Raw genomic sequence first — 27460 nt, 5'->3', positions numbered from 1 at the left:
TAAGAGCAGTCTTTTCTGAGAACCAACCAACCACTCGGGCAAAGCTACATATCAGACAACACAGCAAGTCTTTGCCATTCCGTTGGATTTGGTGGGGCACTGCCCTACTCCGGGGCTTCACGGTGGCAGAGGGGTTAGTGCATCTGCCTCACAATACAAAGGTCCTGAGTAGTCTTGGGTTCAATCCCGGGCTCGGGATCTTTCTGTGTGGAGTTTGCATGTTCTCCCCGTGACTGCGTGGGTTCCCTCCGGGTACTCCGGCTTCCTCCCACTTCCAAAGACATGCACCTGGGGATAAGTTGATTGGCAACACTAAATTGACCCTAGTGTGTGGATGTGAGTGTGAATGTTGTCTGTCTATCTGTGTTGGCCCTGTGATGAGGTGGCGACTTGTCCAGGGTGTACCCCGCCTTCCGCCCGATTGTAGCTGAGATAGGCTCCAGCGCCCCCCGCGACCCTAAAGGGAATAAGCGGTAGAAAATGGATGGACTGCCCTACTCCGGCTGTAAAAAAAATGGCCATTAATTTATGGTCACTCATTGGGTGAGTTGTCAGGAAGAAAGTCAGAGAGGCACTTATTAACGGCCACGACATTATCTCCCGGATTTAATGGTTCTCTCCCTGATTATTCGGAAATGGCCACTGTTCCTCATCCTCCTCACTCAATGGTTTTCTCTCTCGATGTTACATGTGACATAAAGAAAATTGGTCTCCCGTTTTAGGTTGAAATCGAAGTTCCACAAGCGTGCAGGTTTATTGTACGCACCACCGGCTGTAGCCTGACAGAGGTGACAGCCATGGATTCAGATGGCAACCCTGTGTTTGATGTATCCCCAAGTTCCGATGCCTTTGCTGCAGAAATGGAGAGGTACGAGATGGCAGGGTGACGTCTACCTTCGAGCCAAATCAACACATATCATGATACATGTATTCTCTGTGGTCTTTTAGATATCCTCTGAAGATTGAGGGTGGCTCTAAAGTGAAACTGTATGCTGAGGAAGGTGAGACAACCAACATCCTGAACATCAAAAGGGGTATCATTTCAGCGCTGGCTGTGGCTGTGATTAAGGAGGACCAGGAAAATATCATGGTACAGCGATTTCCTTGGGCAAAACAATGAGAGTATTCAATTAAAATTAGCAGTGCATTATATCATAAAGCATGCTTAATATGTCTTTGTGGTATATTTCAGCCATCGATCCACGGTTTGTGCAGAACCTACTACAAAGTCAACGCCAAACAGGACATTGCAACTGACATCAGCCTGGAAAGGGATCTGTCCTCATGTGACCAATTTGTCCCAGTGAGAGATCACACCAGCCCCTTGGCGCTCATCTCTGGCATGGTAAGACATCCAAAAACCAATGTCCACAGGAAAAGGATAATAAGCGACAGACATTCAAAACTGGTGTCATCTTCTTCGTCATCAGCATTACCCGCTTGCCCAGCTGGTCAGAAGCTCACAGAATTGCGACTACAAGTTTGACAATGACCAGAAACACGTGACCTTTGGGTCGTGCACGGAGAAGCACATCCTGATCCCGTTTTCCCACAAGTAAATCCAAATTTTGCATACCATATAGCATCTTCTCTGCCTCAATGTGGAAACTAATGTAGTGTTTTGTTATTTCTAGGGGAGAATATGGAGTTACCAACATTGGAAAGCAAAAGCTGACCCTGGTTCAGATTTCTACTCACAATGACAGAGTCTTTGACCACAGTAAGCTTATAACTTAAAATGTTGAACTCTCAACTCCAACGCAAAACCCCTGACTCGAACAATGCAATCACAGGTGATACTGCCAAGTCTCTTCACATGGACACTGTTGAACACAAGGCGTTTGTCCAGAACAAAGATTTTTATCTGGATCTCCTAAGAGAGCTGGCCACTCTGCCCGAGACGGACGGTGAAAGGAGGGCTCACCTCTTCCATCAGATCGTTACCATGGTCCGTGGAATGAAGAAAGAAACGCTGCGCACCGCCATTCCTGAATCCCTAGAAGTGTCCCGTGTCCTGACCTACCAAGTTATGGCCCAGTGCGGAACTCCAGAGTGCAGCAGTGCTATCATGCAGATCCTTAGGAGCTTTGAGACCACATCCCTCGAGGTTGACGCCACCGTTTTTGCACTGGGGCTCGTTTCCAATCCTTCGGCCCTCTTGATCAATGACATGCTGGAAATGGCCAAATACAAGCCGAGCAAGCCTATCATGTATGCTCTAAGCAACGTTGTCAAGAGGTAAGTGATGTTACTTTTATTCAATTTACACAGGTGACTCTCAAATGGGATTGAATGGCTGCAAACCAGTGTTTATTTTTTCATCACAGGTTCTACAAAACGGAAGGCAAACTAATCCCTGAGATTCACTCTGTTGCGGAGTTCATGGCAGCCCATTTGGGTGACTGCTCTGGTGATAACGCTTTCCTGACTTTGAGGGTAGGTATCTAACCTAGGTGTCAATTCAATGACATGTTTGACATGGAACCATTAACCCTCTCTGCAGTTGCATTCTGTACAATAAGAAATTGCATTGGTGTTGTCCATCTAGGTTATTGGGAACATGGCTCCTGCTGTTGTTCCTGCCAGTCCTGCACTCAGAGCTTCAGTTCTCCAGTGTGTGAACCAACCAGAAGCTTCTCTTGCAGTGCAGCAAGCCGCCATCCAGGTTTACAGGCTGACTCCCATCCCAGATGAGGCAAGTCAACATTTTTTTAATTATCGTATTGACATAAATATAAGGGCCTAAAAAGACAGAATCGTCTGATATTTAGGTTGTACAGATGTATTCTGTACATGCAAACCAGCAGTGGCACACAATAATTATCCCCAAGCGAGTCAGAGCCGTGACACATGGACATGATTTTTCAAGAAACAGGTCTTTAAAAAGGGGTAGTATTTTGGGTCATTACAGTATTCAAGAGGGGATGGAATAATTGGTTATTAGGAGTGTGACGATGTAATCATATGGTGAACTATATTAAACCTTATCATATGATTATTGATACGCTCCTGGCGCCCTTGTTTTATTTTTATTGTCGTCATGGTGTCGCATATTGGTTCTAGGATCGTGAGGCTATAATGGTTATAATGCATGCTAATTTGTAATTGTTTTATAACAGGGACGAACAGTTCTCACCGAGGTCCTTTTGGACAACACCAGCCCCGTGCAAAAGAGAACTGCTGCATATCTCATACTTATGAAGAACCCACTGCCAAGTGAGCTGGCACAGCTGGCCACCGTCTTGCCCACTGAGGAAAATACGCAATTCAAGAGCTTCGTAGTGTCCCATATCACCAATATTTTGTCTGCAAGTGAACCTGAAACTGAAGAGTAAGTGATCAATTATTGGGTGTGATTGCAGAGTGCGACGAACAATTTGGTCAGAGGTATAACTGTATCTTGGTTTTCTTGCAAAGACTCAGACAGAAGATTCGTGATGCCCTCCAGGACAACGAAATTGGATCCATCATGGACCCCATCAAGTTTTCCCGTAACTACCGCCTTGGATCTGTGGAGGGAAATATGATCTTCGAGGGTACAAGCTACCTGCCCAAAGAGGCCATGCTGGAAATGACCCTCAGGGCATTTGGCTTCGACGTTGACATGATGGAGGCAAGTGATCAAGACTGAAAAAATGTCACAGGAAATCTGATTAGGTCAACCTGTTATTTGTGATAACCTTTACAGGTCGGTATGGCGGGTGAAGGCTTTGAACCAACCGTTGAGGCTCTGTTTGGCGACAATGGATTTTTCCCCGACACTGCGCTGAAGACGATGTACTTTGTCTCTAATAACATGCCACTCAGAATCAGGGAGATCGTACAAAGCTTCATTCCGTCATTGAAGAATGCTGAGATGAAGATGCAGGTATTTGAATTCTAACCACCAGGCTAAACATAACTTCACTGCGGATGTATTTTTTAAAAACGACTTGTTTGTTTAGGTCACTCAGAACTTGATGAAGGAAGTTGGGCAGAACCTCAACCAGCTCATGAGAAAGCTGGAGATCTCAAAGTCTCCTGAGGCGATGGTGTATCTGAGATTGTTGGGAAATGAGTTGGGATATCTGAAGAGCAACGAAATGGGAGAGATGACTTCTGGTGCGGCCATGGTGATTGAGAACATGCTGAAGATGTTCCCTGTTGATGTAAGGAAAGAAACCTGGTTTGAGGAGAACAGAGTCAGATTTATTATCGATGTGATTTAATTTTGACATTTATTTGTGCAGCTGTTGAGGGGACTGATCACAAAAGCAGACAACACCATCTTTGCTCACTATATCTTCATGGACAATGAATTTTTCCTGCCTACTCTCAGTGGTGTGCCTCTTAAAATCGCACTGTCCGGAACCTTCACTCCTGGTATCAAAGCTGGAATCAAGATCTCTCGGGACATGGTAATTCTTATGCTTCAATATATTTTTATAGTTTTTTTCCGCATTATCTCAGGATTCTAAGAACATTTCTGTCATATTGAGTAAAAAACACATTTTTGTGTTTGCAAACCTTACAAAAGCACATGTTTCTAGTAAAACTCACAAATATACATTAATACAGGCATTATTAGACATATTGCATGTTTGGTTGAGGAGTTGTTTGAATACATTTTGTATTGCTTTTTTCGCATTGTCTCAAGATTCTAAGAACATTTCTGTCATATTGAGTAAAAAACACATTTTTGTGTTTGCAAACCTTACAAAAGCTCATGTTTCTAGTAAAACTCACAAGGATACATTAATACAGGCATTATTAGACATATTGCATGTTTGGTTTAGGAGTTGTTTGTATACATTTTGTATTGCTTTTTTCGCATTGTCTCAGGATTCTAAGAACATTACTGTCATATTGAGTAAAAAACTATTTTTTGTGTTTGGAAACCTTACACAAGCACATGTTTCTAGTAAAACTCACAAAGATACATTAATACAGGCATTATTAGACATATTGCATGTTTGGTTTAGGAGTTGTTTGAATACATTTTGTGTTGCTTTTTTCGCATTATCTCAGGATTCTAATAACATTACTGTCATATTGAGTAAAAAACTATTTTTTGTGTTTGGAAACCTTACAAAAGCACATGTTTCTAGTACAACTCTCATATAAACATTAATACAGGCATTATTAGATGTATTGCATATTTGGTTTAGGAGTTGTTTCAATAAATTTGTATTGCTTTTTTTGCATTGTCTCAGGAAATCTAAGAACATTACTGTCATATTGAGTAAAAAACACATGTTTGTGTTTGAAAACCTTACAAAAGCACATGTTTCTAGTAAAACTCACAAAGATACATTAATACAGGCATTATTAGACATATTGCATGTTTGGTTTAGGAGTTGTTTGAATAGATTTTGTAATGCTTTTTTCGCATTGTCTCAGGATTCTAAGAGCATTACTGTCCTATTGAGTAAAAAACTATTTTTTTATGTTTGCAAACCTTACAAAAGCACATGTTTCTAGTCAAACTCATAAAGATACATTAATACAGGCATTATTAGACATGTTGCATGTTTGGTTTAGGAGTTGTTTGAATACATTTTGTATTGCTTTTTTCACATTATCTCAGGAAATCTGAGAACATTACTGTCATATTGAGTAAAAAAACAAATTGTTGTGTTTGCGAACCTTACAAAAGCACGTTTCTAGTAAAACTTACAAAGATAGATTAATACAGGCATTATTAGACATTGCATGTTTGGTTTAGGAGTTATGCTTGAATACATTTTTTATTACTTTTTTCGCATTATCTCAGGATTCTAAGAACATTACTGTCCTATGGAGTAAAAAACTATTTTTTCTTTTTGCACACCTTACAAAAGCACGTTTCTAGTAAAACTCACAAATATACATTAATACAGGCATTATTAGACATTTTGCATGTTTGGTTTAGGAGTTGTTTGAATACATTTTTATTGCTTTTTTCGCATTATCTCAGGATTCTAAGAACATTACTGTCATATTGAGTAAAAAACTATTTTTTGTGTTTGCAAACCTTACAAAAGCACATGTTTCTAGTACAACTCACAAATATACATTAATACAGGCATTATTAGACATTTTGCATGTTTGGTTTAGGAGTTGTTTGAATACATTTTTATTGCTTTTTTCGCATTATCTCAGGAATCTAAGAACATTACTGTCATATTGAGTAAAAAACAAATTGTTGTGTTTGCAAACCTTACAAAAGCACGTTTCTAGTAAAACTTACAAAGAGATTAATACAAGCATTATTAGACATATTGCATATTTGGTTTAGGAGTTTGAATACATTTGTATTGCTTTTTTCGCCTTATCTCAGGAATCTAAGAACATTACTGTCATATTTAGTAAAAAACAAATTGTTGTGTTTGCAAACCTTACAAAAGCACGTTTCTTGTAAAACTCACAAAGATACATTAATACAGGCATTATTAGACATATTGCATATTTAGTTTAGGAGTTGTTTGAATACATTTTGTATTGCTTTTTTCGTATTATCTCAGGATTCTAAGAACATTACTGTCCTACTGAGTAAAAAACGATTTTTTTGTGTTTGCAATTCTTACAAAAGCACATGTTTCTAGTAAAACTCACAAAGATACATTAATACAGGCATTATTAGACATATCGCATGTTTGGTTTAGGAGTTATGCTTGAATAAATGGGTTTTTTTTGCATTATCTCAGGATTCTACGAACTTTACTGTCATATTAAGGAAAAAACTAATCTAGTTTTAAAGATATTGTCGGTCGCTTGTTTTAGCTACATCTTTCTATGTTTTCTACCACAGAGTGAAGTGACTTTCATGCCCTCTGCCGGCGTTGAGTTCGCAACCCGTGTTGGAGCCTACATTCCTGAATATGTCCACTCTGGATTGGAGATGCACACCAACATTTTCCACGAGAGTGGCCTTCAGGCCAAGATCTCTATGGGACAAGACAATGTCAAGCTGACCATTCCTGCCCCAAGAAGCCCGACCAAGCTCATTAAAATGACGTAAGCCACGAATGAAGTGAATATTGATAAAAATGTGGATTTTAACTCAACTGTCTCCCCAATTTAGAAACAACCTGGTGGCAGTGAGTGGCTCGAAGGTCATGACGCTCCCCACAATGGTATCAAACAAGGTCGATGATAGCAAATGCACCTCCGCCTTTGCTGGAATGAAATACTGCACTGCTCTTGAGTACATGGATGCTTTCTCCCAAGAGAAAACCCCATACTTCCCCTTTACGGGTGACAGCAAGTGAGTAATCCCTAAAAACACCGAAATTTACTGTGAAGACTATATGCATTTGTTTGTGTGATTCAACCCTCTCATCCTGAAAATCGGCACACAAAAGTGTGACAATTTATCAAAACATGCACACCAAAGGCCTGATGTACTAAGATCCAAATAACGAGTGCTAAATGAAGTAAAAATTGCAAGTATTAATAATAGTAACAGTTAGCATGTATCAAGTACCAAGCTATATGACTCGAGGTGTTCGACTGTAAAATGGCCTAAGAAAATTGCCATGCTAAAATGCTAATGTTAACATGTGCCAGGTACCAAGTTATAGGACTCTAGGGTATACAATTGGCACACAAAAAAAAAGAAGTTAGTATGCAACAATGCTAACATTAGCATGCTAACAGTTTGCATGTGTGAAGTACAAAATCATATGAATTTTCTGCAAAATTTACTAGAATAGTTAGCACGTTAATGTTAGCATTCTAGCATCTGAACGTTAGCATGCTAACAGTTACCGAGTTATATGACTCGAGGTGTTCGACTGTAAAATGGCCTAAGAAAGTTACCGTGCTAGAGTGCTAACGTTAACATGTGCCAGGTACCAAGTTATAGGACTCTGAAGTGTAAAATTGGTTTAAAAAAAAAAGGTAGCATGCAACAATGCTAACATTAGCATGCCAACGGTTCACATGTGTGAAGTACCAAATCATATGAATTTTCCGCAAAATTTACTAAAATAGTTAGCACGTTAATGTTAGCATTCTAGCATCTGAACGTTAGCATGCTAACAGTTACCGAGTTATATGACTCGAGGTGTTCGACTGTAAAATGGCCTAAGAAAGTTACCGTGCTAGAGTGCTAACGTTAACATGTGCCAGGTACCAAGTTATAGGACTCTGAAGTGTAAAATTGGTTTAAAAAAAAAGGTAGCATGCAACAATGCTAACATTAGCATGCCAACGGTTCGCATGTGTGAAGTACCAAATCATATGACTTTGCTGCAAAATTGACTAAAATAGTTAGCATTTTAGCATCTGAACATTAGCACGCTAACATTGTGTCAAGTCCTATGAGTCTGAGGCGTTCGACTGCAAAATGGGCTAAAAAAAAGTTAGCATGCTAATGTTAGCAATGCTGCCTGAGCATTTTGAGCACAACCCATAGGGGGTTAACACAACTAATCCGTTAAGTGATTTCTCGATAGGTTTTCCCTGGAGCTCCATCCTACGGGTGAAATCACCGAGTACACCGCCACTCTTGCCTATGAGCTCCTTAAAGAGGGAGAAGAGGGAAAGCATAAGGTGGACGCTCTGAAGTTCATTCTGCGAGCTGAAGGTACGTCCGTCTGCACACCAGAACCCAACTTCTGCATGGCCCATAGCTTCTGTGAAATGACATTATTGTCTCGGTGGGGCAACAACAGGTACAGAGCCCACAGAGGCGAGAGCAGTCATGAAATACAACAGAAGGAAGAACATGGTCACAGCGGACATCCAGATCCCTGACTATGATGTGGATGCTGGATTGAGGCTGGGCTTTGTCAATGGCAACACCAAAGGCAAAGGAACCCACTCAATCTCTTTGGATCTCATCAACCAAAATGTCCCTGAGCTTTCCCTGATTGGCCGAGCCAAGTAAGAAATTGAGCACTCATGGAGGATTATCATGCGTTTCAATATGAGTTGGGGAATTGTGTTAGATGTAAATATAAACGGAATACAATGATTTGCAAATCATTTTCAACCCATATTCAGTTGAATATGCTACAAAGACAACATATTTGATGTTCAAACTGCAAATGCATTAACTTTAGAATTTGATGCCAGCAACACGTGACAAAGAAGTTGGGAAAGGTGGCAATAAATACTGATAAAGTTGAGGAATGCTCATCAAACACTTATTTTGAACATCCCACAGGTGTGCAGGCTAATTGGGAACAGGTGTGTGCCATGATTGGGTATAAAATGCTCAGTCTTTCACAAGAAAGGATGAGGCGAGGTACACCCCTTTGTCCACAACTGCGTGAGCAAATAGTCAAACAGTTTAAGAAGAACGTTTCTCAAAGTGCAATTGCAAGAAATTTAGGGATTTCAACATCTACGGTCCATAATATCATCAAAAGGTTCAGAGAATCTGGAGAAGTCACTCCACGTAAGCGGCATGGCCGGAAACCAACATTGAATGACTGTGACCTTCGATCCCTCAGACGGCAGTGTATCAAAAACTGACATCAATCTCTAAAGGATATCACCACATGGGCTCAGGGACACTTCAGAAAACCACTGTCACTAAATACAGTTGGTCGCTACATCTGTAAGTGCAAGTTAAAACTCTACTATGCAAAGCGAAAGCCGTTTATCAACAACATCCAGAAACGCCGCCGGCTTCTCTGGGCCCGAGATCATCTAAGATGGACTCATGCAAAGTGGAAAAGTGTTCTGTGGTCTGACGAGTCCACATTTCAAATTGTTTTTGGAAATATTCGACATCGTGTCATCCGGACCAAAGGGGAAGCGAACCATCCAGACTGTTATCGACGCAAAGTTCAAAAGCCAGCATCTGTGATGGTATGGGGGTGCATTAGTGCTCAAGGCATGGGTAACTTACACATCTGTGAAGGCACCATTAATGCTGAAAGGTACATACAGGTTTTGGAACAACATATGCTAACATCTACGCCCCTGCTTATTTCAGCAAGACAATGCCAAGCCACATTCAGCACGTGCTACAACAGTGTGGCTTCGTAAAAAAAGAGTGCGGGTACTTTCCTGGCCCGCCTGCAGTCCAGACCTGTCTCCCATCGAAAATGTAAAATGCGTAAAATACGACAGCGGAGACCCCAGACTGTTGAACGACTGAAGCTCTACATAAAACAAGAATGGGAAAGAATTCCACTTTCAAAGCTTCAACAATTAGTTTCCTCAGTTCCCAATCGTTTATTGAGTGTTGTTTAAAGAAAAGGTGATGTAACACAGTGGTGAACATGCCCTTTCCCAACTACTTTGTCACGTGTTGCAGCCATGAAATTCTAAGTTAATTATTATTTGCAAAAAAAACCATCAAATATCTTGTCTTTGTAGTGTATTCAACTGAATATGGGTTGAAAATGATTTGCAAATCATTGTATTCCGTTTATATTTACATCTAACACAATTTCCCAACTCATATGGAAACGGGGTTTGTAGTTCACAGTCTAACTTTTGGAGGTTTCTTTCAGTCTTGAGACCATGAAGAAAGGTATGCTGCAAATGCAGCTTCTGATCCCCGTACTCAAAGTTGACGCCTCGGTCACAGCGAACATGAAGCGAGACGGAGAGACGGAATTGGAACTCAAGAGTGACATTAAGGTCATGGAGGCTGCATCCAAGCAGGCGCTCACGATGAAATATGGTAATGTTTTTCCCTCATGCTTCCTGCCCAATAATACAATATTGACATTGTTCCAAACCGGGACTTTCATCTACACCAGGGGTAGGGAACCTATGGCTCTCGAGCCAGATGTGGCTCTTTTGATGACTGCATCTGGCTCTCAGATAAATCTTAGCTGACATTACTTAACATAAGTAATGAATAATTCCGCTGGTATTCAGTGTTAAAAATAATGTTCAAAATATAAAACATTCTCATGCATTTTAATCCGTCCAACCTATTCAAGAAGTCGCATTAAAGGTACGAAGTATTTTATTTATTGGTTAGCTTCAGAGTAACAATGTTATTGAAAAGAATAAGAGACTTATTATACTCTAAAAAATGTTGGTCTTATTTAAAAATGCACACATTTATTTGTCTTCACACTGCAAAAACTGAAATCTAAGTAAGATTAAATATCTCAAATAAGGGTGATATTTGCTTATTTTCTGTCTGATAAGATAATTCTTCTCACTAAGCAGATTTTCTGTTAGAGAGTTTTACTTGTTTTAAGGGTTTCTGAGATTTGATGACCTATATTGAGTAAAACATGCTTGAAACTAGAATATCAACTGTTGCAAAGCTGTGTCATCAACACTCACAAGTATAAAACTACTTTTTTAAAAGTAATAATTTCTTACATCTAGCATGAAAAAAAAATAATCAAGATTTTGACACCATTGTGTCTCATAATTAAAGGGGAACATTATCACAATTTCAGAAGGGTTAAAACCATTAAAAATCAGTTCCAAGTGGCTTATTTTATTTTTCGAAGTTTTTTTCAAAATTTTACCCATCACGCAATATCCCTAAAAAAAAGCTTCAAAGTGCCTGATTTTAACCATCGTTATATACACCCGTCCATTTTCCTGTGACGTCACACAGTGATGCCAATACAAACAAACATGGCGGGTAGAACAGCAAGATATAGCGACATTAGCTCGGATTCAGACTCGGATTTCAGCGGCTTAAGCAATTCAACAGATTACGCATGTATTGAAACGGATGGTTGTAGTGTGGAGGCAGGTAGCGAAAACGAAATTGAAGAAGAAACTGAAGCTATTGAGCCATATCGGTTTGAATTGTATGCAAGAGAAACCGACGAAAACGACACGACAGCCAGCGACACGGGAGAAAGCGAGGACGAATTCGGAGATCGCCTTCTAACCAACGATTGGTATGTGTTTGTTTGGCATTAATAATTAATTCAATGGGGGTCTGGCGGCAGATTTCTTTGACTTTATCGTTGGAAATGCATCTGCTTTGAGTGTCGCAGGATATCCACACATTATTGCCATCTCTGTCGTTAGCATAGCTTTCGTCGGTAAAGTGTGCGGAACAAACGACTGACCATTTCGTCGGCTTTCCCCACACCCTCGTATTTTGAACAAATTTCGTCCAATTTCTTGCCACTTTCGCATCTTTGGGCCACTGGTGCAACTTGAATCCATCCCTGTTCGTGTTGTTACACCCTCCGACAACACACCGACGAAAGTGAGAAAATGGCGGATTGCTTCCCGATGAGACGTCATCGCTCCGAGAACGAACAATAGAAAGGCGTTTAATTCGCCAAAATTCACCCATTTAGAGTTCGGAAATCGGTTAAAAAAATATATGGTCTTTTTTCTGCAACATCAAAGTATATATTGACGCTTACATAGGTCTGGTGATAATGTTCCCCTTTAATGGGATTGAAAACTTGAAAACGATCTGTCAGACCTGGGCGGCCCATTAAGCTTTTCAATCTGGCCTCCCGGACATTCCCCCACATTTTTTTTAGATCTCTAAAATGGAAACTGTAGCTGCCATTATGATGTGCAGTGATGTTTTCTAATGGCCGTAAGTCTTGAACTATACAAAGTATTTCCATGGTTTGAATCTGCGCTTTTGCATGACATACTAGTTACTATGGTAATCTAATTAGTTACTAGGGTAATCTAAGTCACAGCAGCTCAGACGAGGCACCGAGAGCGAATAATAGAAAGGCGTTTAATTCGCCAAAATTCACCCATTTAGTGTTCGGAAATCGGTTAAAAAAATATATGGTCTTTTTTCTGCAACATCAAGGTATATTGACGCTTACATAGGTCTGGTGATAATGTTCCCCTTTAAGAAAGTTGATAAATAGCTTGTATTCTTAAGTTTGAGAGTAGGACTATATTTCGCAAATTCTCAGGACTTAAGGGTAAAATGGCACTCTAAGACGCTTGATAAATACGGCCCCTGTGCGACTTATATGTTTTTTTCCTTCTTTATTATGCATTTTCGGCCGATGCGACTTATACTCCGGAGCGACTTATACTCCGAAAAGTACGGTACATATTTTGAAGAGTTAGCTGACAAAAAAATAAACCTATTCAGTTAATTTTGAAAACCCTAAAGGGTTTAAGTGCTAATGTTAACTTGAGCCTTTTCCCAGATGCCAACAAGGTTGCCATCGAGTTCAAGTCTGATGCCAAAACCGCCGCTACCTTTCCGCCAATTTCTGATGTATTTGAGAAGTACGCATACGATCTACTCGACACACAGGTGGGAGAGACTGACATGAAGGTCTCTCACATCTTCAAGAAGTTCGGGGAGGTAAGATATATAAAAAAAACGTAGTGTAAAACAAAGCTTATATTGTTAAATGTTCTCTTAGGCAGCAAACAACTACATGGAGAAGTACGGGGATGACCTCCCTTACATTCAGAACTTCAGAGTACCAGATATGCCAGAGATTTCCCTGCCAGAGACACTGTTCCTGAACACGTAAGTGCGGAGAAAACAGCACACGTTAATTGAAAATTGTTTTATTAAAAACACTTTGTAATAACTTGTATTCTTCTAACAGTGAAACAAAGGCTGTGTATTATTTCAACAAAGATCACTTTACCATCGCCATCCCTCTGCCTCTTGGAGGGAAGTCAACCGTGGAGCTCAACTTCCCACCAGCTTTAACTACACCTCACTTGTCGCTGCCTGAGTTGGGGCTGGAGGTCGCCTCCAGAAAGATTCCAATTCCGGAGCTTGTTGTGCCCGAGAGCCTCAGTTTAAGTATTCCTCTTTTTGGCAAAGCTGACGTTTCAACCGTGGTGAAAAGCAATCTGTACAACATGGATGCCTCAATGGCAGTCGGTAAGGACGTTGTGGATGCTCCAAGCTACTCCGCCCATTTTGGTGTGAAAGGAAGCTCGCCTTTTGAAATCCTCTCAGTTAAGATTGAAGGTAACCAAGATTTATTATTATTTGATATTCAACAGTGCCTAAAACTACTTTTATTTTGCTTTTCATTAAGGCTCTGGCATGGTGGCCACCACTGATTCACTCAAGGCCCAGATGAAAGGCTCTCTGTCTCACAAATTCATTGAAGCCAGTTTCAATTTTGCTGAGGATGCAACCATCACTGACCAAGTTAATGTGAAATCAAGCAGCAAGATTGTAGCCACAAGCCCGTTTGGCCTTGATGTTGACATCGACCACAACTCTCTGACTGAAATCAACACCGAAAAACTCTTAATCAACAGCACATTTGCCGGAAAATTCAAGGCTGGGCCCTTCCATGGCCGGACATATTCAGATCAGTCCTTCAACATGTTTCCATTCAGACGTACAGCAAAAATGAACTCTTTAGTGAAGTTTGACTCAACTATTGCTCAGGTTGAAAACACCATTCAGGCAAACTTTGCCGATGATCACTTTTCAGTTTCTTCTGACACCAAAGCCTTTAATGAGGCTCTGAAGCACAATGCTGTGATTTCCTTCGCGGACAACGAGTTGTCACTGGTGTGCCGCTCCACTGCCCTTGCATTCGGTATGTACGTCGCCAACAAAGCTGAAGCTTCTGCTGGAGCCGGAAAATTTGTTCTGCGAATTGAAACAAACGGAGACCACTCTGAAAACAATGTTTACTCCTTGATGACTTCCTCGCTTGACATCAATGGCCTGACTGTAGACAGTGATGCCACCATTAAGCTTCTGCAGAATGAGGCCAACCACAAATTCTCTCTAAAATTGGACAAGGATGGTTTAGCCACAACAGGAACAAACATCCTCCAGAGCCCATTGTATCTAGAAAACACCTTCACCGCTGGGCTAGACCCTGAAAAGGCATCTATGATCATCACCAATAAGGCGTCATTGTTTGACCTCATATTTTCTAATAGCAATGATCTGCTCATGACTCTCTCCAAGTTGCAATTCAACTCAAAGGCTAAAACCCAGGGCAGTCCTTCCAACTCCTATGACCACGATATTGTCATTGACCTGTCCATGTATAAAGCATCTGCAGTTATCAACAACAATCTGAAACTTCTTGCTGCTAACTTCAATAATAAGGCTCAGATGAAGGCAGACCTTTCTGACATAAACTTGACTGGAAGCCTGAAAGCCAACTACGACGAGGAAGAGATCACGCACGTGTATCAGGTTAACTTTGCTAGTATGATGGCCAACGCCAAGTGCAGCACAACTGGCAAACTTTTTGGAACTCGCATGAGCCATAATTCTGAGCTTGAAATTATTGGTCTTGCTGCCAGGTACACCAACGATGCTCGCTTTAACTCACAGCTTCTGCGCTTCGACCATTCCCTGCGTTCCAGCATTGTTCCTTTTGACTTCAACCTTGATGCCATCTTCAACGCTGATGGAGATGTGGACTTTTATGGAAAGCACAGTGCGCAGACGTATGGAAAGTTCCTCCTTAGAGCCCAGCCCTTGGCTTTTGCTAGCTCACATGAATGCCGTGCGTCAGCGACCCAGAAGCTGAATAACGGCTTTTCCTTAGGGACCACATTTGACAGTAAGATGGACACTGTTCTTTCTCCTGTTGAACAGAAGACCAGCTTTAGTTTAAAATCCAAAATGAATGAGCATGCTTTTAATCATGATATGAGTGTTTACAACAACGCTGAGAGAACCGGCATGGACATTTCTTCTGCCATTTCTACAAATATTATCAACATGGAGTCCGCAGAAACACAGGAATTTGCTGTCTCAGGCTTCCTCAAGTATGACAAGAACACAAACTGTCACATTATTAATTTCCCTCTGATAGAATATGTGCCTCTCCTCTTGGAAGGCATCAAGGGTGCTGTAGTTGATATTGCAGAAATTGTGCAGGATTTCCTTGCCAATGAGGACATAAAGGCACTTCCTCGGCGTGTAGGTGAGTTTGTCACTCAACTTAACATTGAGGGCAAAGTCATTCAGTTGAAGGAGTACTTCAATGATTTTATCCAAATGGATCTTATCTCCATGAAGTACGTGGAGGATGCTTTTATGAATCTGAGGGTGAATTTTGGCAAACTAGTCAGTGATACCTCTCTTTACGTTAAACACTATGCTGCCATGATGAAGAAATTTCTTGTCGATGGCAACTTGGCTGAAACCATCCTTTCAGACATCCAGGAACTAATGATAGCCATTGATAAGAAGTACAACATCAAGCAAATGGTTGTGTACATTGTGGATACCATGAAGAGTATTATCCAGCAGATAGACCTCGAACAACTGAAAGGCACCAGTTTGGCATTCCTGCAAAATATTGACAGCGAATTTGAAATCACGACTATTTTGCAGTATTTCCTGGATGAGATGAAAATCTTCATTGAGAACTTTGACATTGCTGATTTTGTTGCTGAGCTGAAAAAGAATATTGCATCCCTCAACATTAACTATTTCATTGAGGAACTGGTCAATCAGATTCCAACAGATATATTCAATGATGTCGCAGAGCTTATCAAGGAACTGGTCCAGGAACTTGATATCCTTGGCAAGATCAACATAGTATCTGCAAAGCTCAAGGAGATCATTGTAATGTTGGAAGCTGACAAAAAGGTACAGGCCATCTTGGAAAAACTGGTGGAGGTCATCCAGCAGTTTAGAATCAAGGAAACCTTCAGCACTATTGCCAATATGGTGAGAGATGCAGACATTGCAACCAAATTCCAGCAAGTCTTCCAGGCAGCTATCGACTACCTGAAATCCACTGAGGCTAAGGATATAGTTCGACACCTGCAGGCCTATATTGAATCCATGGTGCAGAAGCTGAGGTCCCTTAATTACAACGAGTTTGTGGATTATGTCAATGATATCATGGCTGCCCGTACTGTTTACATTAATGAGCTCATACAAGCTATTGAAATTCCCCAGAAACTTGAAGCAGCAAAACATTTCTTTAATGTTGTATTTACCTCTGTTAAAGACATTATGGATCGTCTGAGAGAAATCAAAGTTGCCACAATCATTACATCTGTAAAGGAACTGATGGACCAGGTTATGTTTGGTAGTATCAAGAAATTCATTGAAGATATAAAGGAAGAAGTTACAAATATCCACATAAAAGAAGAGATTACCTCCTTCCTGAGGATGGTGGGAGAGTGCTACAATGAAGTCTTGGACGCTGTCACTGATATATATTCTGTTGTGATTGAGACTATGAGGACAGTGATGCCTGAGCAAAATATCATCAGTGAGATTCAGCAAATCGTTGACTCACTCTTTGGTGAACTGAAGAAATATCAGCTGAAGAGTCCATCTTTCACTGTTCCTCTCACAGATCTTGTGGTACCGCCCATGACCTTCAACATGGATAAACTTGAGGAAGTTGAGCTCCCTTCACAGCTGGATATCCCTGAATTCACAATCCTGGGTGTCCATACTGTTAAAGCCACCACCATTTCCTTTGATGACATCAAGCAGAAAATCATCCAAGTTATTGATTTTATCTTGAACTTCAATATCCAAATGCTTGATATTGATACATTTTTTGGAGACCTGAAATTGAACTACCTTCCTTACATGCCTGAAATTAACTTCCCGGAAATTACTATTCCTGAAATTTCCTTCCCTACAATCCCACAATTCCCTGTAGAGAAGCTAGTTGAGTCTCTTAAGGTTCCTGAGATCAAATTGCCAACAATCCCAAGCGATATTCTCGTCCCTTGCTTCGGTAAACTCCATGGTGAGGTCAAGTTTACCACTCCCATCTACACTATCAAGACATCCGCTGAGTTCCAAAACTCCACCACAAGAGCACTGAATCCCCAGTTCACTGGCATAATTACTTCCCAGGGCACATCTCCCAGCTTTGAAATTCTCAATTACAAAGTTGACTCAAGTGCTCAAGTTGCACTGCCCAAAATGAGCCGAATTGTTCTCGCAGAGGTTATCAAGATCAACCATGTGGCTCTTGCTGTTAATCATCAGGCCTCTCTATCGCTCTATGGTCTTTCTGCCCAGGCCCAAGCAAAGACTGCAGTGAAAGTTAACACTACAATTTACACTGCTGATGTTGTGAACATAGCCTTTATTGCCATGGAACAGGGAATGTCTGCTTCTCTTGATACAACCTATAAACACCTTGTGGACCTACCACTCGTTGGGGTCAGAAGTGATGCCACCATGACCCAGAAAGCAATCATGCGCCAAAACGCCTACACCCTCACTCTAACTGTTAACAATGATGGAAAGTCTGTTGCTGAGGAGGGCAACCACAAGAGCACCTTGTATCTTTCGCTCAGTCCAAGCATTGTCACGCTAACTTTCTCTGGTGACACAGCATCTAAACATTTGACAATGAAACAGCAAGTAACTGCAGAAGTTAGCCCTCTGCTCTATAAGTTTAATGTCCTAAATGAGATGAAGACCCCAAGTATTAAGACCAGTCATATTTCATCCTCTGGAAGTATCGATCTTGATAAGATAAGGGTTGAGCTGAAAGCAAACCATGACACTGAATTAATTGGATCATTCAGTGGGGTTATTTCTAATGGCATAAACATCGCTGCCGTTCCATTCAAGTTCTTTGCAGACGTCCAAAACAAAGTAAATTGTCGGAATCAAATCTACGGAACACCAACAGCTAAGATTGATTTGCAAAACGATTACTCCACCACTCTGACACCCAATAATCAGAAATTTAACACAATTTTCCTTGCTCGCCTGAATCAGGATGCAATGACCTACAACTTTACCGTTGACAACAACCAAAATGAGGCTGGGATTTTCATCGCAATGGGAGGTAATGCAAATCTTGACTTCCTCAATAAGCCTATCAGCATTCCTGCTACAAAAATTCCCTTTGCCGTCTTACGTACACCAGAAATCAGTGACATCAACTTGTATGAACTGACTGGATTGAAGTACCTCCTGGGTACGACTAAACAAGATGTTGACGTAGATGCCAAGATTGTTTACCAGAAAAAGCAGACTGCTCCCATTGCTGTTATAATGGGTCACATCCAGATTCCTCCTCCGGGTGACCTGATCACAGAGCTATCCTTTAAGTCTTCTGTAATTAATGTAAACGTTAATACTGGACTGTATGCGTCTGATAACCTTGTATTCCGTATTGGAGCTACCACTGCCTCTGTGTTTGAGAGCTTGAAAGCCAAGCTTGATGGCACCACCAGCCTGACCACCAGAAGAGGAATCAAACTGTCCAATTCTTTATCGTTGGAAAATCGTCACATTGAAGGAACCCACGCCAGCACCATCGGCATGAATACTAAGACTCTAGAAACTTCTGCTACTATGGCGTCTAATGCACGGATTTCACTGCCCATTCTGAGCTTGGAGTTGAATCAGCAACTGGTTGCGGACACCAAAGCCAAAGCCAAGGTTCAAACCAGCTTTAACATGAAGGGTGATTTCAACATCCCTGTGATAAAGACTGTTGGAAAAGCAAGCGGCGACTACAGTCTGAAGCTGGAAGCTACCAATGAAGAGGTTTCCATTGAGGCATTAACAAAGGCAAACATGAATGGCACAGTGCTTGATGACTATGTAGTAGTAGGAGTCCTGGATAGTGACGCTAGTCTGTTCCTGAATAATGGCCTACGTTCCACCTCTAAGGTCATTGCTGATGTCAAGCTTAACCATGGCACCACCAAAGTCATCAACTTCGATTTAATTGACAGTCTTGATTTGCAAGCCTCTCTCAGTCGTGTTTACGCTGTGCTCAAGATGACAAGCAACAACGAGCTCAACCTGTTTACTTTCAACACCAATGGGAAGCATATTGGCCAGGCTACCATTGACTTTGCACCGATATCCTCGCTGACTGCCGATATCGTGTTGGATCTGTCTCAGCCAAGCAGCCTGGGTGAGTTCACCATTGTGGACAAAATTGTGGCCGACATAACAATCCCCAGACAGAAAATCTCTAATAAGGGGAAGTTTGTGAGCCCTCTGTACACCTCAAACCTGGACGTACAACTGGATGGAACCGCTGACATTGTCAAAGGCACACTGAAGTCCTCTGCAACCTCCACTTTTGTCATCTTGGACTATGACCTTGATGGTGGGTTAAGATTCTTTATTCTAATATCATAATTATGCATATATTTGTTGTGATGGCTCCCATCTCACAAAACATTTTCCCCAATAGCTTCTTCCACTCTATCTTTTGAGAATTCTGCTCTGAACATGATCAACAAGCTTCTTCTGACACATCCCGACCTCAACATGGATGTCAACCACATAATTGACCAAGCCATGAGGTAAGTTCACTTCTTTGTTTGTATATTTTTATTGATGAAAAATCACAGGACAACAGTGTTACAATATATCATCTGCCCTGTTTCAGTGTCTATCGCCAAACCCTCAACATGGACATCACCAGTGAAACTTTCACAGATGTCAACCTCCGTTATGCTGCTCGCAGAGATGGTCTCAGTGCCTCAGTATCCGCACCATCCATTGGCTTTCTAGGCTTGCAGTTCAATGGCAAGGCTCCTTCTCAAATGAATGCAAGAGTATATGGCCGTTATCCTGTGAGTGGTAACCTGCTAGTAACATTGTTAACTTAAATAAAAGTATTCTTTTAATGACTTTTTCTCACTATTTTCAACAGACTGCTCCAGATGTTGATATAGACATCTTGGTCATTAAGTCATCTTCCAAAGGTGCCAACAGGATCCAGATTGTCTACAACATGGAGACACCCAAAATTGTGCTCTCTGAAGTCAAGAGGAGACTCCCCTCTGTCGTCTTTGCTGTCACAGAGTTCGCTAACAAGTATCAGATCCTAGGGAACGTGGAGCAGTTGAAGAACGTTGTTGTGAACCGTATTAGCGATGTCTATGATGCTGCCATCAACTACGATCTCGGGATGAGCGAGGTGTCAGTCCTTTTCAAAAATAGCATTGTTCAGTACCAGAAAACCATCCAGGCTGCCTTGGATGCCATCATCAGATTCCTGAGGGAGACCAAGTTCAAATTGCCAGGGTCTGACAATATGGCAACGCTTCCTGAGGTCCTAAAGAAGATGACCAGCACCATTGCTACCATGCTAGACCAAACCCTCCAGTTTGTTTATGAGAACATGGTCTATTTCTATGACATCTTTGTTTTGAACATCGGTACCGTGAAAGTCAGCATGCCAGTTGGTGATGCAGTTACAGTAGGACAGATCTTAGAAAACACAAAAACAACTGCCAAGGGTATTTTTGATGGACTAGTGGACTTTGTCCAAAACATGGAGACTCTTGACACAGTGCTGGTGAAGATTGGCGAGACCCTGAAAGCTCTTGTTGACAAGTGTCAGGAGTTCGTTGACTCAATCGGGTCAGACTACTTAGACAAAATATTGATTAATATCAACGAAAGCTACCGCACTCTTCTGAAACTAATGGGGTTAGTTGTTGAAAATGTAACTTCACTCTACGACGACACTATGGACACACTCATGTATGTAGTGGACCAAATCAACATCGCTGTTTTTGAGTACTTGGAAAAATCTTCACAGGACCCTCAAAGCATTGTAAAAGTCACCCCTGGAATGCTGGAGATTGACCTTCCCTTTACATTCCGACTGTGATGAAAGAACTGAACTAGCTTCGAACACCGTCACCTGTCAAGAAGCAGTATGGACACTTATCCATTTGTAGGACATACATAGTCTGAGAGTTGGAAATTAGATTGTTCAGTCTGTATTTCACAAAGTCGGAAAGAACAACAAATGTCAATAAAGTATATTGAAATGAACCAAACATGTTTTTGTTTCTTCAATTCCAAAAACAAAAGACAAAGGCAACTGAAACCAAACTCCATTTGATGGGTTGTGTTTTAACAAATGCAGTAGGACATAGCCAGAGCTAAACATTCAAACAAGGGCTGTCAAATGATTAAAATATTTAATCGCCATTAATGACATTTTGTCCATAAGTAACTCATAATTTTCACGATTAATCACATATAGACAGAGGTTTTTGTCTTTAATAAGTAGACCTTAGACCAGGCCTTGGCAATTACTTTGACAAGAGGGAACACTAATACAACACTAATACAAAACCTCACAATAATGTCTGATTGAATGCTAAAAACTTTATGACAGACTGCCTTAAAAGGAATGGAATTTTTTTTATTTTTTTTACTGAATGAGACACCCAGAATGTACATGAAAATAAAGAATGTGGGAATATTAACTATGAACAATAAAACACTGAATATTTACAACATATGAATGTCACACCCCCTCTCTATCGACATATTTTACACTCAAGCGAAATGCAACAAAAATGCAACAAACACGGCGAAATATGAATGCGAAGGGTAAAAAAAAAACCACCTACGATCTGATACATCTGATATATCACTAAGCTTTAGAACTTTGTTGCAAAAATCTCCTTCCGCGTCTGTCCCTGACACCCGCATTTCAGGCTCTGGAAACACTCTGTGGAAACGCTCCCCACCCACACTGCTTGGTGCCTTGTCTGAGCTGCTGTGACTTAGATTACCATAGTAACTAATTACATTACCATAGTAACTAGTATGTCATGCAAAAGCGCAGATTCCAACCATGGAAATACTTTGTATAGTTCAAGACTTACGGCCATTAGAAAACATCACTGCACATCATAATGGCAGCTACAGCTTCCATCTTAGAGATCTAAAAAAAAATGTGGGGGAATGTCCGGGAGGCCAAATTGAAAAGCTTAATGGGCCGCCCAGGTCTGACGGATCGTTTTCAAGTTTTCAATCCCATTAACATAAGACTGTCACACCGCGGTGAGAGATGTCTTGTCTTGTTTTTTTTCTGTCTTGTGAACATTTTTTGTAAATAAGACACATTTTGTTTACTATAAAAGGGGCAATTTATTTCCTTTGTTACACCGCTCTTCTCACGAGGTTTTGGTTTACTATGGGAGGTTGCGAGACCTGCATTCGCCCAGACATGCAAAGGACTTTGAGCGAGCCATCAGCAGCAGCAAGAACATTTAGCTAGCTGAACAAGGTATTTGTCATATTGTGTCGAATTGTTCTGTATATTTATAAAGTACATTGGTTTAATTATTGTACGCTCATTTAGTATGCACAAGACTGAAATATTTGCTGCCCAAGAACCTCCGAAGTGGCAGGCGGCCACGAGGTAGCTATTTTGTTTAGCACTTTATTTGCCTGTGACTGATTTATGTCTAAAGCATTGTATTTCATGTCTTGTCCTGTAGTTTTCACGGCTTAAACCCAAGTAAAGAGCCCGTCTTTAAGAAGCCGTGCCTGTGTTGTCATTTCGGAGCCACAGTGAAAACTCGCCCAGCCCAGCGCCGGTGAGAAGCACGTAAAGACGTCAGCAGGTGCAGTGGGTGACGGTACCGTGGTGCGACACCAGAGGGCGCCATTACCAAAGCTCATCACACACAAGCAACCAAGCAATGCATGTAAAATGTTATAAGAATGAGTACAGTGGAAATTAAGAAAGGACAGTGCTAAAGGAAAAACGAGTGGTTTAAGTCAAGTTTAAAGGTCCACTATAAGTTTCTACAGCATATTTGTCAAAAGTTACTTGATTTTTACTGTATCTCAAAGTGATGCATTGTTGTTGAATTAAGAGTTTTGTGCATTTTGCTTAAGGTCAAAACAGCATTTTAAGTTTCTAAAAAGATATTTACAAGTTAAAGTCCAACTAAGCAAATTTGAAGAAGTATTTTTGGAATTTAAACAGTGTGTTAACCAAACGCTAAAGATGACTGACAAAGATAAAGAAGAGTTACCACTTAACGAAGTTGCAGAACATGATGAAGTGCAAGCTACAGAACAACAAACTGTTCGTAAAAGTGAAAGACTAAGAACATTAACCGAAAAGGGTAAAGAGCTTCAAGAGGAGAAACTAAAGAGACTCCAACACAAATATGCACTTGTTTTTGAAAAATGGAGATATGAAGCAAGATTGAGCAGAGTAATGCTGAGAAAGGAAGCTTCAGAAAGTGAATTAAAGGAGTTAATCAATAACATAAACATCACTTGTAAAGATGTGCAAGTCGTTTATGACCAGATACGTCAAATACAATCTCCTGAAGCAGACATTAGACGTACAGTTGATGCATGCACGTCATTCTCCGGATTTATAGTCAACAGAGCTGAGAAATGGCTTGGAGGAGACATTGAGGATGACGAAGAATCGTGGCCAGATGTCAGATCATGCTTAGGATCTGAAAGTTCTAAATCAAGGTCAATATCACAAAGGTCCAAAAGTGGTTCAGGACAATCCTGCTCACAAATAATAAAAAGAATGGAAGCTGAAGCTGAAGCAGCTGCATCTCAAGAAATACTAGCAGTAATGGACGAGCAGGAAAAGGAAACAGCTGAACTACAAAAATTGGAACTTGAGAACTTTGCAAGGCAACAAGCAATGGAAGAGCAGCGTAGAAAGATCAACCGCTTGGAAGAAGTTAAGAAAATGAATGCTGCCAAAGCTCGCGTAAAGGTTTACGATGAAGTTGAAAGTACTGCTGAAAGTCGAAGTTTGTTACACAGTATTAAAGCAGCGAGTGAAACCCAAGCAATCCCTATCACACCAAGCACTCCCTTTCAAGCTATAAACACAACCCAAGTCTTTCATGCTACAAGCCATGCGTTTGCTCCACACATTCAACAAACTCCTATCATACAAGCAAAGGCCACAAGTCAAACACTCAAAGCATCAAGTCCACCATTCATCCCTCAAGACACACAAGTTCAAATGGTTGTAACGCAACCACAGTCAAATTGTGATCTAGTTGGCATACTAGCAGAAGCAATAAGTGCAAATCGACTTCCAACTCCAGAACCTGCATTGTTCACTGGAGACCCACTAAAGTTCAAAGACTGGCAGTTGTCATTCGAATCCTTAATTGAAAGAAAGAACATTCCCAAGAATGAGAAACTTTACTATCTCAGGAAGTATCTCGGTGGATCTGCAAAAAGAGCAGTAGAAGGATTTTTCCTAGTAGGCACAGATGAAGCGTACGACTCAGCTTGGAAAGTGCTGGAAAAGCGTTTTGGAGATCTGTTCACCATAGGCAAATGCTTCAGAGACAAGCTTCATGGTTGGCCGAAAATAAGCAACAAAGATGGAAGTGAGTTAAGGGAATTTGCTGACTTTCTTGGAAGTTGTGGAGCTGTGATACCACACATTAAGGTATTACAAGTTCTCAATGATTGTATGGAAATTCAGAGACTCTTGTTGAAACTTCCAGATTGGTTGACTACAAGATGGAACCGCACAGCGATGAAAATAAGACAAACAAATAATGGAGAGTATCCATCCTTCCGCACGTTTGTGGAGTTTGTGTCTATGGAAGCTGACTTAGCGTGCGATCCCATAGCCTCAATGCAAGCACTCAAAGGTTTGGACACAAGTAAACCCAAACATTCACGCAGTCAAGTCATTCAAGCAAAAGCGTTTACTACAAACTCAAGTCACTCAAAGGGCTCAGGTCACACAAATACTGTAACCTGTCTCTTCTGCAAAAGGAATGGCCACACGCTTGATAAATGTTTCAAGTTCACGGAAGAAATGGTTCAAGATCGTATCAAGTTTGCACAGACAGAAAAGCTGTGTTTCGGATGTTTAAAGACTGGACATCATTCAAAGAAGTGCGATAAAAGGAGCACATGTGAGAAATGTCAAAGGAGACATCCTACATGTCTGCATGACGACAAGTTCATGGAACGTAAAAAGGCAACACCTGCAAAGAGTGAAGATAACTCTCAAGACAAGGTAGACACTAAAGTCACAAAGGATGAAGACAAATCTACCGCAATCTCTAACAGGGTAACTCAAGACACCTCAAGCACGTTGACATCCTCTATACTACCTGTCTGGGTCTCATCCACAAACCATCCAGAGAAAGAAGTTCTAGTGTATGCGCTTCTCGACTCACAGAGCGATACATCTTTCATCTTGGATGAAGTAGCTCAAGATCTCAACACAGATAAAAGCAAAGCCAGTCTGCGGCTATCTACTATGTCCGCCAAGTCAACAGTTATACCATGTGAGAAGCTGGTAAACCTTCAAGTCAGAGGATATAAGTGGGGAAAGAAAATCATATTACCACCAGTCTTTACTAGAGAGTTTATCCAAGTTAACAGGTCACATATCCCGACGTATGAAACCGCTTTGAGGTGGCCTCATCTGGAAAAGCTAGCAGATAAGTTACCACCAATGCTCGAATGTGAAGTTGGCCTTCTTATCGGCTATAACTGTCAACAAGCCCTTCTACCAAGAGAAGTTCTTGCAGGCAAAGAAAACAACCCTACGCACAGCTAACCAATCTCGGCTGGAGCATAGTTGGTTGCTCGTCTCAAGTCCACAATCACAATGATGCCATCGGCACAAGTCACAGACTCATTGTGCGTGAAGTAACTCCTGTGTCACAACCAGCAGTTGAACTCAAACAAGAAGTGCGTTTTGTATGCAGAACTCAAGTAAAGGAAGTCAGTCCAATTGATGTGATAAAGGCTTTGGAATCTGACTTCTCTGAGCATGCAACAGACGACAATCCAATTTCTCAAGAAGACATTTTGTTCCTGACAAAGGTGACAAAAGGTATACAACAAAAGGAAGACGGTCACTACGAACTTCCACTACCATTCAAAACAGACAATCCAAATCTTCCAAACAACAAAACAATATGCTGAACACAGATTGTCTTCATTGGAACGTAGACTCAAAAGGGATGAGAAATACTACAAGGATTATGTCAAGTTTATGGACGACATCATAACCCACGGAGATGCAGAAAGAGTCCCAGTACAAGAGCTGGATAACACGACAGCGTGGTACATCCCTCACCACGGGGTTTACCACCCCTATAAGCCTGCAAAGATCCGCGTGGTTTTTGATTGTTCTGCCCGTTTCCAGGAAACATCTCTCAACGATCAACTTCTGACTGGACCAGACCTCACCAACGCACTGGTCGGAGTGTTATGCCGCTTCAGAAAGGGTCCCATCGCCTTCATGTGTGACGTGGAGAGAATGTTCCATCAATTCTATGTTGTCAAGAAACATCAAGACTACCTGAGATTTCTCTGGTGGGACAAAGGTGATTTGAACTCCGAACCTTCAGTGTACAGGATGAAAGTGCACCTTTTCGGGGCTGCTTCCTCTCCCGGATGCTGTAACTTTGGACTCAAACATCTCGCATCTCAAGGTAAAGACAAGTTCAGCAAAGAGACTGTCAAGTTCATCCAAAGAGGTTTTTACGTTGATGATGGACTTGCTAGTGTAACGTCAACAGCCGAAGCCATAAAGCTGGTCGAAGAGTCAAGAGCACTTTGCAAGACAGGCAAACTCCATTTGCATAAGTTTGTGTCAAACAATAAAGAAGTGCTCGAAGCAATTCCCCAAGAAGAACAAGCTCAAGCCAAAGACCAAGACCTGGCTCTTGGAGAACTCCACGTTGAACGCGCACTCGGAGTACAATGGTGTATCGAGGCAGATGAATTCCAATTCAGAGTCCAAGTCAAAGACAACCCGTTGACAAGGAGAGGGGTGCTCTCGACAGTTGCATCAGTCTATGACCCCCTTGGGTTTGTCGCCCCATTCATGCTGATTGGAAAGCAAATACTCCAAACGTTGTGCAAAGACAAAGTAAA

The 27460-nt window shown here is 41.2% G+C and overlaps 1 protein-coding gene across 1 annotated transcript in view; it reads left to right on the top strand.

The window, feature by feature from the left end:
* apobb.1 (apolipoprotein Bb, tandem duplicate 1) overlaps window positions 1-21594 on the top strand; it is a 24415-nt gene extending 2821 nt beyond the window's left edge. Inside the window, exons 4-28 of the mRNA XM_061987353.2 lie at window positions 723-868; window positions 949-1090; window positions 1193-1345; window positions 1431-1555; window positions 1635-1720; window positions 1794-2238; window positions 2328-2436; window positions 2549-2695; window positions 3120-3331; window positions 3418-3613; window positions 3689-3868; window positions 3945-4148; window positions 4230-4397; window positions 6770-6975; window positions 7043-7225; window positions 8418-8548; window positions 8637-8847; window positions 10431-10603; window positions 13041-13201; window positions 13263-13372; window positions 13455-13828; window positions 13899-19904; window positions 19992-20103; window positions 20190-20376; window positions 20457-21594. Coding sequence (XP_061843337.2) covers window positions 723-868; window positions 949-1090; window positions 1193-1345; window positions 1431-1555; window positions 1635-1720; window positions 1794-2238; window positions 2328-2436; window positions 2549-2695; window positions 3120-3331; window positions 3418-3613; window positions 3689-3868; window positions 3945-4148; window positions 4230-4397; window positions 6770-6975; window positions 7043-7225; window positions 8418-8548; window positions 8637-8847; window positions 10431-10603; window positions 13041-13201; window positions 13263-13372; window positions 13455-13828; window positions 13899-19904; window positions 19992-20103; window positions 20190-20376; window positions 20457-21422 — 11133 coding nt within the window. The 3' untranslated portion in view covers window positions 21423-21594. The remainder of the gene's footprint in view (window positions 1-722; window positions 869-948; window positions 1091-1192; window positions 1346-1430; window positions 1556-1634; window positions 1721-1793; window positions 2239-2327; window positions 2437-2548; window positions 2696-3119; window positions 3332-3417; window positions 3614-3688; window positions 3869-3944; window positions 4149-4229; window positions 4398-6769; window positions 6976-7042; window positions 7226-8417; window positions 8549-8636; window positions 8848-10430; window positions 10604-13040; window positions 13202-13262; window positions 13373-13454; window positions 13829-13898; window positions 19905-19991; window positions 20104-20189; window positions 20377-20456) is intronic.
* The last annotated feature ends 5866 nt before the right edge of the window (window positions 21595-27460 follow it).

This window comes from Nerophis lumbriciformis, linkage group LG26, assembly GCF_033978685.3.
Source record: "Nerophis lumbriciformis linkage group LG26, RoL_Nlum_v2.1, whole genome shotgun sequence".
NCBI lineage: Eukaryota > Metazoa > Chordata > Actinopteri > Syngnathiformes > Syngnathidae > Nerophis > Nerophis lumbriciformis.
The sequence above is the reverse complement of the archived record's forward strand: the minus strand, read 5'-3'. Positions and strand labels throughout refer to the sequence as shown.